A 15,788-nucleotide genomic window follows, 5' to 3' on the forward strand; every position below is an offset into this window, starting at 1 on the left:
ACTCCTTTTGTTTCCCATCCCGTAAGAAAATGGCACACTGTTAGATCTTTGGGGCTGCCTAACACAGTGGGGTCCTGATCGTGATCCGTCTCTAGGTGCTACAGTAATGTAAATAAGTAAAACTTTTAAAAGCTCATGCGGTTTTTTTGTACCCTTCTGGGTTTTTTTTGTTTTTTCAGATGCATTGCTGGTGCTACATTGGCCATTTTGAAGGGAGAGACAGTTCCACTTGATGTACTGCAGATCAAGGTAAAAAAAATCTATTCACATTTTTAGCTGAAAACAGTATTCTTAAGGCTTTTCTATGTGTTTCTCATGTAGTTTGGGCCATTCCATTCTTCGTAGGCTATGTTTACACCTCATAGAAAGGTCAGAAAAAGATACGCAAATTGCAGACTGCAATTTGCATATATTTTTCTGCTTTTCTGTCGGAAGAGGTTTTTCCAAAATTTGGCGTGTCTACACAGCGCCAAATTTCAGAAAAACCTGTTCTTTCGAGCCATCTCTTCTTCCTTGTAAAATGAGGTTTACAGGGATGGTGAAAGAACGCGTCCACTTTTCTGAAATTTTTTTCAGAAAAGCAGGCATGTTCCTTGGATGTGGCAGTGCAAAAACGCTGCAGTCTAGACATAGCAGTAGTATTGGGGGCATCCTGTTAGATAATGTTTACACAAAAATATTCCCTTTCCAATCAGTAATGTCATGATTTAGTGCTTATGACGTTAGCCGTTATAGTAGAAATCATCATCTGTCCTTCTAATGGGCCAAGGATGATAAAGACTAGTTGACTATCCGATAAGCAAATGCTTATTGGATAGTCAGTTGACTAGTGGATTCCTCCCCCTTGCTGCCTTTATCAGATAGATGCAACAAAGGGAAGGGAAAAAGGGGTACTTCAAAGGGGAGCACCGCACAGTTGAACCCAGCTCAGCTGTGCGGCACTTCCCCTTTGAACGCTGCCTGGGCGTTTCAAAGCTCAGCCGAGGCGGCGTTCAAAGGGGCAGTGCTTCACAGCTGAGCCAGGGATTGGCTGTGCAGTGCTGCCCCTTTGAAACACCAAGGCGGCGTTTCAAAGGGACAGCGCCGCCTGGAGCCTGGGGTCAGCTAGGAACTCCCCAGCTGATCCCGGGCTCCGTGCTGCATTTCCGCGGAACCTGGGATCAGCTGGGGAGTCCCTAGCTGACCCCGGGTTCTGGGGAAATGCTGCGCAGAACCCACAGTCAAGTAGGGAGTCCCCAGCTAACCTCAGGCTCCAGGGGGCATTTCAAAGCTGGCATGCCCACGTGCAGCCTGGAGTGAGAGGGACTTCCCGCTGGCCCCGGGCTGCATGTTGTGTTCTGCGTTCCTCCTTTGAAATGTACAAGAGCCCCAGGAGGGGGTCTTGTACATTTTGAAGGAGGAATGCGAAAGTGCCTATTGACTAGTCAAGTAGTCGATGGAAATTCCATCCACTACTCGAAAAGTAAATTAACTGCAATTTAACATCCTTATAATGGGCTGCATACAATAAAGTGGGATATTCTCAGCTAAAGCACGTATTTGGGTGTATAAAAATGTTGTTGGGTGGCTGAAAGTGCTTGACTGAATAACTTGCAAATGCTGTTATTTCTGGAGGAACGGGATAATAGTCTGAATTGATTTTAAAATACATCTTGTGTGGCATTGGGATGAATAGCCTGCCATCTTGGAAAATCTGAGACTGGAGAACCTCTGACCATGCCTATCACCTTTCTGAGTATCTCCGTTTTCTGGTATATCTGTTGTGTGAGCTAACAGCTGTCTGGAGCTGGTGCTTAGAGGTGCTGTGGAATACTCTTTTCTTTGGGCTACTGTTATCCACAAACTGAAATAATCCTTGCTAGGTGTGCAGTCAAAGCAAATTACTGGCACCTTGGAAACCTTCAGCTGTGATTTCCTCTCTATTGGAGTAGACAGAATGTACCACTTGAGCTTTGTCTAGCCCGCATTGCTGCGGGCTATTATAGGACATCCTTGCCATGAAATTTCACTTCTGGGATTGATCATCGATTAGCTGAATTTGTGTTTTTTGGTTGCAAAAAATAATGTAAATGTGCCATAATGTAAATAATGTAAATCTCTCTTTGTTTTTCTTTACAGGGAGAGAAGGAGCAACCTGTGTTTGCAGTGACTGGATTAAGATGGGGATCCTACAGAGATACAGGAGTTAAAGTTAGCAAGTAAAGAAATACTGTGTTTTTTGTAACTCTGTTTTTTTTTTTAATACCACTTAGTATTTCCCCTTCAGACTTTTGCAATGGAGTCCAAAAGAGGACAAAGATAGGCCCATTCCTTAGCATTGTACAGTAATAAAGTATAAGGCATTTCAGTTTTCCCTTTCATATGCATTTAGCATTTTACTTTTTGCTGACCTGATTTTGTGAATGGTAATGTCACACTTGCCCTGTGAGGTCCGATTCTGGAAATTCTTTCACAGACAAAGCCAACAGGATAAGCATTTTCCTGAGTCCTGTTTGAGAGGAGTGACTATGCATTGGGTTTCATCAGTCGCCAAGGAAAAGGCGCACACACCCTCATTCAATGTAATTCAATTCCAGCAAAGAACTTCAAGTACAATAGGAAATGTCCTTCACTTCCTGCCAGGAGTGGCATAGAATGTACCATCTGATCACTGTTTCGTGATTACTAAACTAATAAATGCTGGTTTTGCTCCAAATGAATAGCACTGAGCTGTAGTGCAGCTGTTGGGTGCCTGGGAAGCAAAGGGATGTGCTAGTTCCTGCATGAACCACCTGAGTCAGCAGATGCAGGGTTAGAAGTTAGCAGAATGGGGTGACAAGGCCTGTCTTGGATGAGAGTGTTTGTCACTAGAGGAGCAGGAAAATGCAGCAATTGGTGAGGGTGAGAAGGTGCTTGCCATGGTGTCACAGAAGAGCCTCTTAATTGTAGCCCCAGATTTCCCGGGGCCAGTAGCTAACAGGCTGCGTTCTTTTCTCCCCTAAATACTCACTAGCTTTCCTAGCTGTGGCTAGGCTCCCATGTCATCACTCCTTCTGACACTGTGTCACCCCTGATCTTTCCCGGGCAGTGATCTCTTTCTGCAGGACTTGGTCTGCTTCAGACTCTGTATTGTGCTAGTGGCCCAATGGGTAGGTAAAAAAGAAGGTGCGAGCTAAGGCATAGCACAGATGGAGCTGAGCCACAAGTTAAGCAGGGATGGGACAGTAAGTGTGGGTTCCCTGATGGTTCTCTTTCCATTTCAGTCTAGACACTGTCCCATGGGATGGCCATGATGTCTTTGGTCTTGTGTGGTGGTGATGGTGGTAGTTGTGTCGCGGTTGGGAGGGAAGTTAGGTGAGTCAGTGGTTTAGTGGTAACAGTGTAACACGAGGTGTGGCAGGATCCTGGTTGAAGTTTGTGGAAGCCTATATAGAGTTTAGGTCTCCTACTCTCCAAAGGAGTTCATATGCAATGTCAATGCTCTGGGTGTGTCATTAAATGTCATAGTAGGTAACTGTACTGATATATTGAAGTACTTATTTGGGGTGAGAGCACTTTCAGGCAAATGAACATTAGGAACATCTGTTCCTTTAATTCTGAAGCCAGTGATTTCACTTCCTCCATCCCATCCCTTCCTGCAGCCTGCCCAGATGCATCCCAGCAGCTATTGACCAGGGGAGCCTGAGTCATTCTGGATTGTGTCAGATAACTAGGTAGCACTGTGCTGTGTCTCCTGGTCCCACCTGTAGTGCAGGTTTGGTAGTGCATGTCTCTGATCTGGACAGCTCAGCAATGGCACATGGGACTTAAGGTACGACCCTCTTCTTGATTCTGCCCCTGCCTTGGTGTGTAACCTTGAGCACATTTCTGTGGGCTGCAGTTTCTCCCTCTGTAATATAACAATACTGATTATATTTTCACAAAGCACAGTGAGGACAATGAATTAAAAGTGCTAATGATTACATCTCGCTGCTGTTTTGTTGTGGGAGCTAAACATCCTGTGGTGGATAAGTCAGTTTTGTTGTATCTTGAAGTCAAGTCACAAGAATAAACTTCAGTGGAAAGCAAATGTATGTACTTTGGCATGTGCTGCATTCATGAAAGACTTTACCCAATGGATCCTGAGTGTTCTCATGAATTTTGCCTTGGTTCTTTTTAGATACTGGTACCTTGGGCCTCTGAAAACCAAAGCAGCTCACTTTTTCAACACACTGAAGGTAAAGCATTAGTGCATTACTAAATAACAAAAAGCAGCAAATTATACCTAGCAAGGGGGAAAGAGAGGCTGTGTGTGTGCATGGTATATTGAGCAGTATTCCACCCATTATAATGCCATCACGGAGTTCCAGTAACAACATAAACTTGAGAGGAAAATTCAGCTCATTTGAATAGCTAGAAGCATGAAGGACCTTAATTTTGTGGCGCTCTGAGGGGGATATGTTGTTTCTTACAATACATTGGAAAATTCCTGCTCTGAGGGCCTGCTGGAACCACATTCAATCACTAGAGGGAGCAGATAACCACTTTTGAAGCTTGAGAGAGGCTGGTGCAGCTGATAACTAGTAGAGGGAGCTCAGTCACCTTTCTCCAGTTTGTGTTCAGGCTTCCTTATGGTAACACTTCACCCTGATTTATTCATCTGACATTAAAAATGCCTTTAATTAGACTGCATGTGAGTGTTGATAATCAGAGGCTTTCAGGTGTGGTGAATTGAACACAAAGGTTAATTGCTGATATTTCATTTTCATTTTCAGATGCTTTAAGGGGTGGTACGAAACTTAAAATCTGATCTGTGTTGAAGACCATGTATTTCTGATCACACTGTCCTCCTGATTCTCTTAACACAGAGCTAGGAGACCTTTTTTGGGTTGGGGGCTACCGACCCACAGAAAAATCAGTCAAGGGCCTCTAAATAGTCACAAGACTATTTTAATCTCTTCTTTTTTTCAGAGTCTTGTTATGCTAGTAATCATGTTCACTTCCCAACTCTGTATCTTTCCTGTCTCTGCTATACCCCTTCTGAAATGGGATGACCATAATTGATCACAGTATTCCACTTGAAGGGCTTACCATGATTGTGCATAATAGCATTACGGTGACTGTTTTGCTGTATTCTAAAATGATGGCTCCAAAAAATAGCAGCTTTTATGGTGTTTTGAGCCATAATAGTATCTCTTCCAAATTCCTAAGTTCAGGGCCCTGTTTTTTTCCCAGGATCATTAATATTCTTATGCTTATACTGCTCTTCCTACACAATTCTGTCAGTCCTATTAATGTGACCAGGAGCTACGATGGAACTTTTCACCATGCTCGGAGGTATGATAGGAAGGGGCTCTACATCATGATTCCCCTGATCCAAAACAAGCTTGTCACTTTTTACCTCACACTCCTCAACTTTGTCCAGGGGAAAGAATAGGTGACGTTGTGCATGTGGGCTATCCGCTGAATTTCTGTATTGTGTTAATTCCAGTACCAAGCCAGCTGGCATCAGTTATTCTTTCTGAATTTAGTCTTTCAGAAATTAGTTTAAAAATGGTTGTAAATGGTATCTCTAGTGTTAGCCTCAGGCACTATTTGCAAGCTAACCTTTTATTTTAGCTTCTAGGGTTGTGGCATTAGAATCAGAAATATCAGCATGTAACAGACCCCTTCATGGATACAAAATTTGTGTCCACCTCCAATCCATACATGGGTCTGTGGAGATCCATTGATTTGCAGGATCCTAGATATAAAATGTGGGTCCTCGTGCATCTGCAATCTGCAAACATGGTCTGCAGGGCTCTCCCAACACTGTGCTATATGTTAGAGTTTTGTCTCAAATGTTTTGTGAAGTTACTGGAGCTGCCTCTGTGGCCCTATGGTTAGTTCTGTGTGTTGCCATGTAGAAGAACCTGATTTCTAATTCAGATCTCACTCTCTATCATCCTCCTGTTGTAGAGGCAACACATACTCAGCCCTCTGCTGGGGAGGAAATATACTTCCTAGGGAGGACTAGAATAGGATCTGAAGTCCTGTGTTATCCTCCCCAGCTGGGAGAATTTCTGCTCCCACATGGGAATCTAAAGGTTGGAGAGCCTTACAATGGGCTATGAGGAGGTGGGATCTTTGGGCTGTGAAGGGAATGTAACTGTCACCTCCCACTCTCTCACACTGCATAAAGAGATGGTTGCTCACCAGAAGGCCATTTTTCTTCCTCCTGTTTCGGTAAATCCAAGGAATGGCCTCAGAAACATCAAGCTTCCCTTATGTATTTGGGCCCAACCAAAAGACCCCCCGAGGAGCCAGAAGAGAAGCCGTCCAGACCATCTTTGTTTGTGAGGATTTACAGGAGGCTTTCACTGTACTGGGCGTCTCCCCAAGAGGGTAAGCAGTATGTGTGTGGGTACTGACTCAGAGAGGGGCTTTATTCAACAGTGCAACATCCAATCAGGCTGGAGCAGACCCAGTCTGAGTGCGCTTTTATCCTTAGACTCCACTGTAGTTTATGAATGTTGTCCAGGTTTCATTTCTAGGTTTCACCCTTTTTTTTCCCACTATATCCACCATCCCTAAAGCTCTGTCAGGCTGCTTGCAGGGACACTGTCATTATTGCTAGCTTGGGAATAATGGCATTTAGTAAAGGGACAGAGAAGTACCTTCTGTGCTCTGACCCTCTCCCAGCAAACACCTACAACATGAGCTTCAGCTTATTAGCTGGGCCTGCAAATGCAAGTACTGACAGGAGTGAGACTCATTCACTGAACTAGTAAGTTTTGGGCCATCTTGATGGCCTAGATTTGGCCCATGATCCTGCCCCTTGGGAGTTCTTGCTACTTAGTTCCTGGCACAGCAGGGGGTGGGAGTGTCTCACAAGTCCCAGGAGGGGAGGTGCCTTTCATGCACCACTGGTATTGATGGGCTTCCTACCCCCGTTCACTTCTTCCAGGCCAGAAACCCTTCAAATGTAGAGGGGAGCTAAAAGAAGTAGTATGTGGAGGGCATAGGCTGTGGCAGAGACAGGAAGAACTTGTCTTTGGGAAATAAATACTAGCATAGCATCCTGAATGTCACAGTTTTTTTTTGTTAGAGTGGGACCACATCCCTTTAATAGATTTCTAAGTGCTCCTGTTCTGTGAGCCCGTGAGACCTGTCAGTTTGGGGTCACTAGGAGCTGCTTTTAAAGCTTTTATGCAATGTGCTGTCACCTTAACTTTCCAGCCTCAGCCCCGACAGCTTCCTTCTCTATTTGTCACTTTTTAAATGCTAAGGAAACAAAGCCTCTGGAAATAATGGGACAGAGTAGTTTTGACTGGCACTGGTCTTTCATATTTCACAGCAGTGGAACACTGGTCTGTGTAATTTACTTTCTGACTAATGGTCTTGTCCCTTCTGGCCTCTCAGAAATCCCCCAGGAGATGACCCTGGAGCCCTGGGAAGAAATGCAGCTGTCCACCATTGAACTCTCCATCACAACTCAGAACAGGCAGCTTGACCTAACAGTAAGTGCACAGTTTAAATCAATCCCTTTCCATACTGAGCACGCCTTCCTTGCTGAACTCCCTCTGCAGCTACACAGAGTAAATTGTAATTGAGTATGGAACTGCAGAAGAATCCAAGAGAGGGATGGTGTGAAGGGTCATTGTGTAGGTCTTGCAAGGCTGGATTGCAAAACCTAGGTTGGGGCTGGGTGGGTGGGTGTGTGTGTTAGTTAAATAAAAAAAATCAGGAAATTTTCAGTAACCAAGGGAAATCCTAATGCCTTCATGGCAGGAATTATCCACGTCCTCTCCTTGCCCCATAGAAAAGTGGAGATGTTGTTTACTGATGCTGAAATGAAGCAATAAGCCTGGATGTGTGCCTGGAATGTTGGCCCTGTCCTTCTGCCAACTGCAGAGTGAAGGACTCAGAAGGACAATGGCCATTTTAAATGAAAGAGGATAGGAGCTGGCGGTAGTTGTTTGTTTTTGTGAGGGGCAGGGAAGAGGCAAGTATAATTGTCCCGGTGAGAGCCTCCTTGGCGCAACATGCAGTTGTGTATTTCAAGTGCCCCAATGCCAGCTCTGGCTGGAGTCCTTGTGTTACAGCAATGAAATCACAGCAAAGATTTCTGGGTTGATTTAAGTCTTTAGTTCTGAAGTGCTGAATCAACATTGTGATCAGAGCTCCTGGTTTGTGGGACCAGAGAGAGAACAGGCAATTTAGGGAAACCTTCCCTGTGCTGCAGTGCCGGCCTGCTGACAGAGGGAGGAGGGCAGGCAGGCAGGCAAAGGGGCCAGAGCCCCAGGTCCTTTAAATTGCTGCCGGAGTGCTGTGCTGCATGTTTTGGGCGCTGTTAAGGGCTGGGGGTGTGCCACGCTCTGGGTCGCACTGAGGACTGTCTGGGGGCCAGCATGCTGTGCTCCATGCGGTATGCAGGGCTGGCTGCCCTCACCCTGCCCCTTACACCCAGGGCCTCGCCCCTTCCTGGAGCAGGAGCTGTCCCCATGCATACCTTGTCCAAGGGCCCATGGAGGCTGTCAGTGCCCTGGCTGCTCTGCCCCCAACATGCCACAGTGTGGTGGCGCAGGGGTCGTTTAATTTCCATGCAGCCTTGGCTTCCCTGCTCAGACTACCAGCAGGAACTGGACTGAAGGTATCAAATCATTTCACACTAGCCACTGAACAGTCCTTGGATGGTAACCACCTTGGGCACTACTGAACTGGACTGGATTTGAACCGGTGATCTAAAGTGAAGAGCTCACTGTTCCATTACCATAATCCTGTCCCTCTGCTTGCCGCTTCATTTCCCTTCCCTTTGCCTTTCTGTGCAGCAGCAGCAGCAGCAGCAGCAGCGCTAGGGGCTTTTGACTTGTTAGTGGGGATGGGCATGCTGTCCCTACTGTAGTCATCAGTGCCACCCCATGAGTTGGCCATCTTTTGGGTGAGTGGCTGGAGGAACAAAACAGTTTACCTACGTGCCGCTTCACCTCGTTAAATAAGCATCTTCTTTATCCTGTCTTATTCCCATCCATATTGTTCCCCTTATGTCATCCATGCTTTTACGCTCATCCCTGAGACCATATATAATGCTCATTGTCCATCCCCTGCCTCCAAGCCTGAAGGGACTGGATAGAGACCCTCTTTGGAATCTGTCACATTGGCTGATTACTCAGCCATAGGCACCTCAAATGAATAATATCAATAAAAATGAGCCATTCCTTCCTCCTTCCCACCCCAAACTCAGGCCTAATCTATACTAGATTGAGTGTACTGGTATCTGTATAGGTACAGCTATATCAGCCAGGTCTTCTAGTTTAGATTCATCTTATATAGGTGGAACTTCTCTGGTCTGGCATCTTAGTGACCTGACCTGTGCCAATCCAAAGAATTTGCCAAACCATCAGAGATTAGTATTATCTAGCAGCATTACCAACATTTCCACTGCTTCCTGGGCTCTGAGAAGACATGTAGGGGTAAATTAGAGCTAACTACAGCACAAACACTGAGAGAGTCAGGATGGGTGGCTGTAAACAAACTTTATGGGACACTGGGAAACTTGGCCATGCTTATGATAAGCGGACATCTGGCTAACTAAAATCATGCCGGACCACAGATGTTCCCAGACCAGATTGCCGGACTAGAGAGGTTCAAACTGTACTGTCAGAGTGCTTTTCCAGTGCAGCTTATACCAGTTTCATAGATGAGATAACTTCTTTGCCAGTCTAGCTGAATCTACACTAGGGATTTTGCCATAAGAGAAATGTTAAAAAATCACTCCCCTGACCAACATTACCATAGATCCAGGAGTAAACATTCCTAGTACAGGCTTTATGTAAGAGCATGTACCAGTTGAGAAATCAAGACTATGGTTCAGCTATGCCAGGAATTTAAAGTGAAAATGTCAAATATATTTTGACCCCGATTCGACCTTGGCAATAGAAAAGCTTTTACAAAATGAAGGACCAAAAGAAATACTTCCATCATTGATATATTTAACTCCATTGACTATTGTTTTTTAAAATGAATGAACGTAACCTCTTGCATCTCTTGCTGGCTACACATTGCAGCATTGTGCTAGTACGTAAGAACCTGAGCGAACTACTGAAAACTGAAGTCAGACTGAATAACCTGCTTTCATCATACTAGTTGCATAGAATGCAAAAAACCCCAACCCCCTGCCAAAAAAAAAACCCCAATGGCATAAACAGTAAAACAATAATAAAAATGGTTTAATATTAGGGCTGTCAATGGGCAGTAACGCCTGCGATTAACGCATGTTAATCACAGAGAGGGGAAACCAGCATAAGCTGCTTCAGAGACCATCTCTGGTAAGGCGCAGTAATGCAAACTGCCACCAGAGGGCGCAAAGAAAAAAGAAGCAGTGAGATAGGGGGGAAAAAAAACCTTAAGAGGTCCCAACTCCAAGGGAGAAGTAAACAACCCTGACACTCATCCCTCTTCCCTCCCAGGTGACCATATTTTTTAAAATAAAACAGCATGGGGGAGGGGGGCTTGTCTAAGCCGTCTTTCCTCCTCCCCTACCCCCCAAGCAGGGCTCACCCAAGCCACCCTCTCTTTGCCTCCTGGGGCTGGGACTGACCCTTCCCCACATCTGATTCTGGGGCTGAGTCCCCCCCTCCCAAACTCTGCATTGCCCATGGTCTACCCCCCGCCCCAACCTAGGGGCTTACCCCTCCCCTGAGCTTGGGGGCTGACTCTGAGCTCTGTGCCACCTGAAGTTGGGGGCTGAGCTCCCCCATCTTCCCCCCCCAAAAAAAAACCCTCTGCACTGCCCACAGCAGAGTCTGTCCCTCTCTGGCCCTGTGCCACCCACAACTGGGGCTGAGCTAAAAAAGGACTCATTTGAATAGGGACACAAATATATTGATTATATAGAGGAATTTATTGAATTATTCCAGACATTGACACAGTTCTGCTGTGTTTTCATGATCTATGAGGATTAGAGCTGTCAGTTGATGTGTGTTAATGCCTGCGATTAATGCAGGGCTGGATTAATGCGTTAATTTTTTTAACATGTTAATTGCAGGCATTAATGCTGTGCTGCCCCTTTGAAGCACCAGAGCTGCGCTTCAAAGGGGCAGTGCAACACAGAGCCCAGGATCAGCTGGGCACTCTGGTGTTTCCAAGGGGCAGCACTGCACGGAGCCAGGGTCAGCTGAGAACTCCAGCTGATCCTGGGCTTCCGTAGAGCTGCCCCTTTTGAAATGCCAATTGACAGTCCTATTTATTATTTTTTGTTGAATACGTGATGTGGTGTTTGGTACAGAATAATGGTAGGTCAGGAATCATTAAATATCATTTCTAACCTAATGCTGACCATTAAGTGAGGAAAAAATAAATTTTTCTCATCCCTTACAAAAAAAACCAACCAACCCTCTTTTCTGTGGGATAGTTTGGGATGTGGAAATGGGCTGTCTTAAAGATGGCTTCAAGCACATGCTTCAGTACAGAGGATGTGATGCTAGAGAAACATTCACAGTTTGGTTTCTGAATCTTTTCCATAGCGCACAGAAGATTTCATGAATATTTGCATTGAAGCGGATACAGTCGGCAAGGGAGACTTCATAGATAGAGGGTGAGTAATGAGGAGGCTGCTGTGAGCTAGATTTTTTTTTTTTTTTTTTTTTTTAGGTAAGTCACAAAAGCGATTGTGTTGGCCATTATGTTGAGAGGACAAAAGTGGGGTATGGCTTGTGGGGGTTCTGGGTTTTGTGTGTTCAAATCCAGGTTTATATTATTTTGTTGTTGTTATTTTGAAAGCAAGAGCCAGTGTTGTGCGGCTGGAGCTCCCCTCCCTACCGTCTATGGTTTCTGCACTAATCTTTCCCCCTCCAATACTGATTGATATTGTTATTGGCATAACACCATCAGGAGGCTAGGTGCTTTAAAGACAGGCAGCCAGGCAACATCCCTTCTGCATCCCTACTGTTCATCTAAACAGCAAGATTTCTGCAGAAGAAATCAACATGCTTCTATTTTAGTGTCAGGATTCTGTTTTTAAGGGAAGGGGTAAAGTGCTTCAGTCCCTTATCTCACTAACACATCTCTGAAGAGAGGTCTCCACTGGAAAAGCCTCTTGGAAGAAGAGCATTTTAAGGAGGGACTTGAACAAGTAGAGTGGTTGCATGGGCAGACCAGGGGTTCCAGGCATGGGTACCTGGTACAGGGAAAGCGGTCTGGATACTTCTCATCACCTTACTCACCACCTCCCTTCTGCTTGGGATGCCCTCCTGTGATATGTGCATTTCTTTTATTCGTTAAATGAGCTGCTAGGAGGCATAAGACACTGATCTGATCTTTCCTACTTCCTCTAAGCATCCGCAGTACCAAGTTTACCACATTATTACTCCTTGTTGAAGTGGAGTGTGATTCCTCTAGGGGGGTGTGTCTAGACTACATGCCTCCTTCGATGGAGGCATGTAGATTAGCCAGATCGGAAGAGGGAAATGAAGCCGCGATTAAAATAATCGCGGCTTCATTTAAATTTAAATGGCTGCCCCGATCTGCCGATCAGCTGTTTGTCGGCAGATCGGGGCAGTCTGGACGCGATGCGCCGACAAAGAAGCCTTTCTTCATCGGCACAGGTAAACCTGGTTTCACGAGGCTTACCTGTGCCGATGAAGAAAGGCTTCTTTGTCGGCGCGTCGCGTCCAGACTGCCCCGATCTGCCGACAAACAGCTGATCGGCAGATCGGGGCAGCTATTTAAATTTAAATGAAGCCGCGATTATTTTAATCGCAGCTTCATTTCCCTCTTCCGATCTGGCTAATCTACATGCCTCCGTCGAAGGAGGCATGTAGTCTAGACACACCCGGGCAGGGGAGGGCAATAATTTCTAAAAGGGGGTCACCCTGCAGGAGACTTCTCATGCTCCCCTGCCTACAAAGCCTGATTGGCCTGGGGGTGTGGGAGTGTGTGAATTCTTCACCTGCCCTCAGTGCGTAGAGACAATCACCAGCTGTTTTAAAATAGCTGGTGGTTCCCTCTAAGGGCTGCAGTGGGAGGAGACTTGGTGCGCTCCTCCTGCCCCAGACCAATCAGGGCCTGGGGGTGGGGGGGAGCATGCAAAGTCTCTCTTCTCCTGCCATGGCCCTGCCAGGGGCATGTGGCAGCTACACAGAACCACCAGCTGTTTTAAAATAGCCAGCAATTCCCTCTGGTGCTGCATGCCCCTGGCTGGGGAAGGAGACTTTGCACATTCCCCCATCCCCAGATCTCAATTGGCCTGGGGGTGGAGGAGCAGCAGGGCGGATGCGGGCCAGATCCACTGGCTTGTTAGTCGGCTCCAGCCCACATAGGCTCCTTTGCCCACCCCTGCTCTAAAGGACCATCACATGGAATCTCCTGCAATATCAGATTCTGCTTATTCCAGCAGGCTGGTCTTTTGGGTACAGCTGCTGTTTTCCCATCCTAGAGCTCCCTCTAGTGAAACCAGATAGAAAGGTGTGAAAATGCAGTACGCAGATTTTAGGTGTCACATAGTTACTGCACATCTGTATCTTGTTTTACAGTATTTTAATAGCAGCAACAGGCAACTTATTTGAGCACTCCACATTACCTCAGTGGAAACAGTATCTTCAGAACTATGAATATATAATTCTTCATATGGCATTAGGTATAAATTGCATCCTCCATGTTGACTATAGGCTGCCTGCTCTTTGAATCTGTGCTGTACAGAAATGTTTGATACTGTTACCATTGACAGCAAAAGGAATCTGCCTTACCAGAAGAGGGAAACAAATAGGAGATTGTGGTCTTGTCTGGAACATCTCACCACTAGGAAGGTGCCAGCAAATCAATGGAAAGTCAGAAAACCATTCACAGTCACCAGCACACCCAACACACACTGTTTCCTGTATGTCACATTCTGTGACTGCAGTTACACAGTCATGCCTTTGAAGAATGTAAATCCATGCAGCTGGCTGCATGTACCCAACAGCTCTTTTACCCCGGCCCTACAATTCTGAAGGTAAATCAAGAAAGAGAAAATAGAGAGAGAAGGTTTCTTTAGCCCTCAAAAGAGAAGACTGGTTTATAAAAAACAAAGCTGAATCAAACCAGGACCCTGGGAGGGACACCAATAGAAAATGCCACCTGAAGGAAAGCTCCCAATGGATAGCACCATCAAAGCCACCTCATCACAGAGTTCCTACTGCCAGCCACCAAAGCAGAGGAGCTTGTCTTTCGAAGCTTTTGAGGAATCATTTGCATAGAGGAGTTTTGTCCCTTTTTACCTAGCTAGGGTGTTGGTTGGAGATGTTTGTGGAAGTGCATTTTTGTAGGCATTGAGGTCAGTTTAGCATGTATAGGGGATAGTGTGTCCCTCCCTTCGATCTCTGTGAGAAACCAGAAGTTGGATTGAGAATGAAGGGGCAGAGTCTGTTGTGGGTACTTTAGAACCTGAAAGGAGAGAAAGCTGAATGCTGTCAGATTGCAAAGTGAGACTTAGGTCATCCTGTGCACTTGAAGGGCTCTGGGACTGTAGGTCTGAGACGTGGATAATAATTAACCTCTGCAGCTAGGATGAAGTCAATATTTAGGTTGAGGAGAAGTAAAAGTGATTAAATCATAGCCTCACTTGAAACTGCTGTTTTCCTTCCCCACTTTCTAGCTTGAGCACTATATAAAATGATTGAGCTTGGTTACCAGGTGAAGTGAGGCATTTCTCCATTGTTCATTTTGATGGGTTCCTCATAACAGTTTAGCATTGGCCATTGCCAGAGACTAGGTAACAGACTAGGTGGGTAATTGTTCTCTTTTGGCATGTACAGCCGCTCCCCGAGTTACGGATCAACACTTGGTCCGTAACTCAAAATGTTCGTAACTCGGATCCCATAGAGTTACATGGCAACCGTGCTATTCGTAAGTGTGGATCGCTGTTCGTAACTCGAATCCGCATTTACAACCACTTTGGTCGTAAGTGGAGGTGGTCGTAACTCGGGGAGCAGCTGTATTTCTGATTGGTGATGTGATTCAGGGAGTAGTCGTGTGCGTGTGCACACAGTTTAGCATATATAGGGGGATATCATTGCCAATGAAAACTGTTATTGTTAGATATTTTTGTTGCATTCCCAAAATCACGTAATTCTTTTGGGGACGCTTTCCTGATTCTGTATTTGTATGACTCCATTATTGAGAGATGTTTGAAGAACTCCTCTTTCTTTCTTATCAGCTTGTTACACTTTTTGTACCTAATAAAAAATATTGAACAGATAATACTGTAGCAAATCCACCAGTTTCAGTGGAATTAGCCATGATTATTCTGGTCTGCATCTTGAAAGCCACAGACTAATGAAGGTTGGGACTGTGTTTTTCTGTTTACCTACCTGTCTGTGACATGTGGGAACAGGAGGCGGCATGCAATCATCCGTTCTTTTGGAGTTTGGGGTAATTCACTCTTGTACAGGGGGCCAGCAAAAGGCCTGTGTGCCACTGAGGCTCTCTAAAGAGCACATAAGTAAATGGGACTTAAGGGATGAGCTTAATGCTTGATAAATGAACAATACAAAAGGATCTGAATATGTCAGAGTATTATTTGTGCCAGTTATAGAGGAAGGATGAACCCAAAGGGCAGTGTGCTAGCCTGGGATGGGGAGACCTGCATTCATGTCCCTGCTCTGCCACAAACTTCCTGGGCAAGTTGCTTAACCTTTCTGTGTCTCCATTGCCCATGTGTACAGTGGGGATGATAGTACTTCCCTAACCACACTGTAGCCACATAAAGACATTCAAGATTGAGGTGCTCGCATACTAAGGCTAATGGAGGACATGTAAATACAGAAGAGACAGACTAATTGGCTGTGTCTAGATTGGCCAGTTTTTCCGGAAAA

General features: G+C 45.5%; 1 protein-coding gene across 5 annotated transcripts in view; it reads left to right on the forward strand.

The window, feature by feature from the left end:
* Positions 1–15,788, forward strand: part of AGK (acylglycerol kinase) — a 57,527-nt gene that overhangs the window by 36,411 nt on the left and 5,328 nt on the right. For all 5 annotated transcript variants that reach the window (XM_006133374.5, XM_006133375.5, XM_006133376.5 and 2 more), the window contains 6 exons: positions 180–249; positions 2,119–2,198; positions 4,139–4,196; positions 6,195–6,342; positions 7,360–7,457; positions 11,463–11,533. In XM_006133374.5, coding sequence (XP_006133436.3) covers positions 180–249; positions 2,119–2,198; positions 4,139–4,196; positions 6,195–6,342; positions 7,360–7,457; positions 11,463–11,533 — 525 coding nt within the window. The remainder of the gene's footprint in view (positions 1–179; positions 250–2,118; positions 2,199–4,138; positions 4,197–6,194; positions 6,343–7,359; positions 7,458–11,462; positions 11,534–15,788) is intronic.

The sequence above is a fragment of the Pelodiscus sinensis genome, chromosome 1, assembly GCF_052426305.1.
Source record: "Pelodiscus sinensis isolate ZL-2025 chromosome 1, ASM5242630v1, whole genome shotgun sequence".
Classification (NCBI taxonomy): Eukaryota; Metazoa; Chordata; order Testudines; family Trionychidae; genus Pelodiscus; species Pelodiscus sinensis.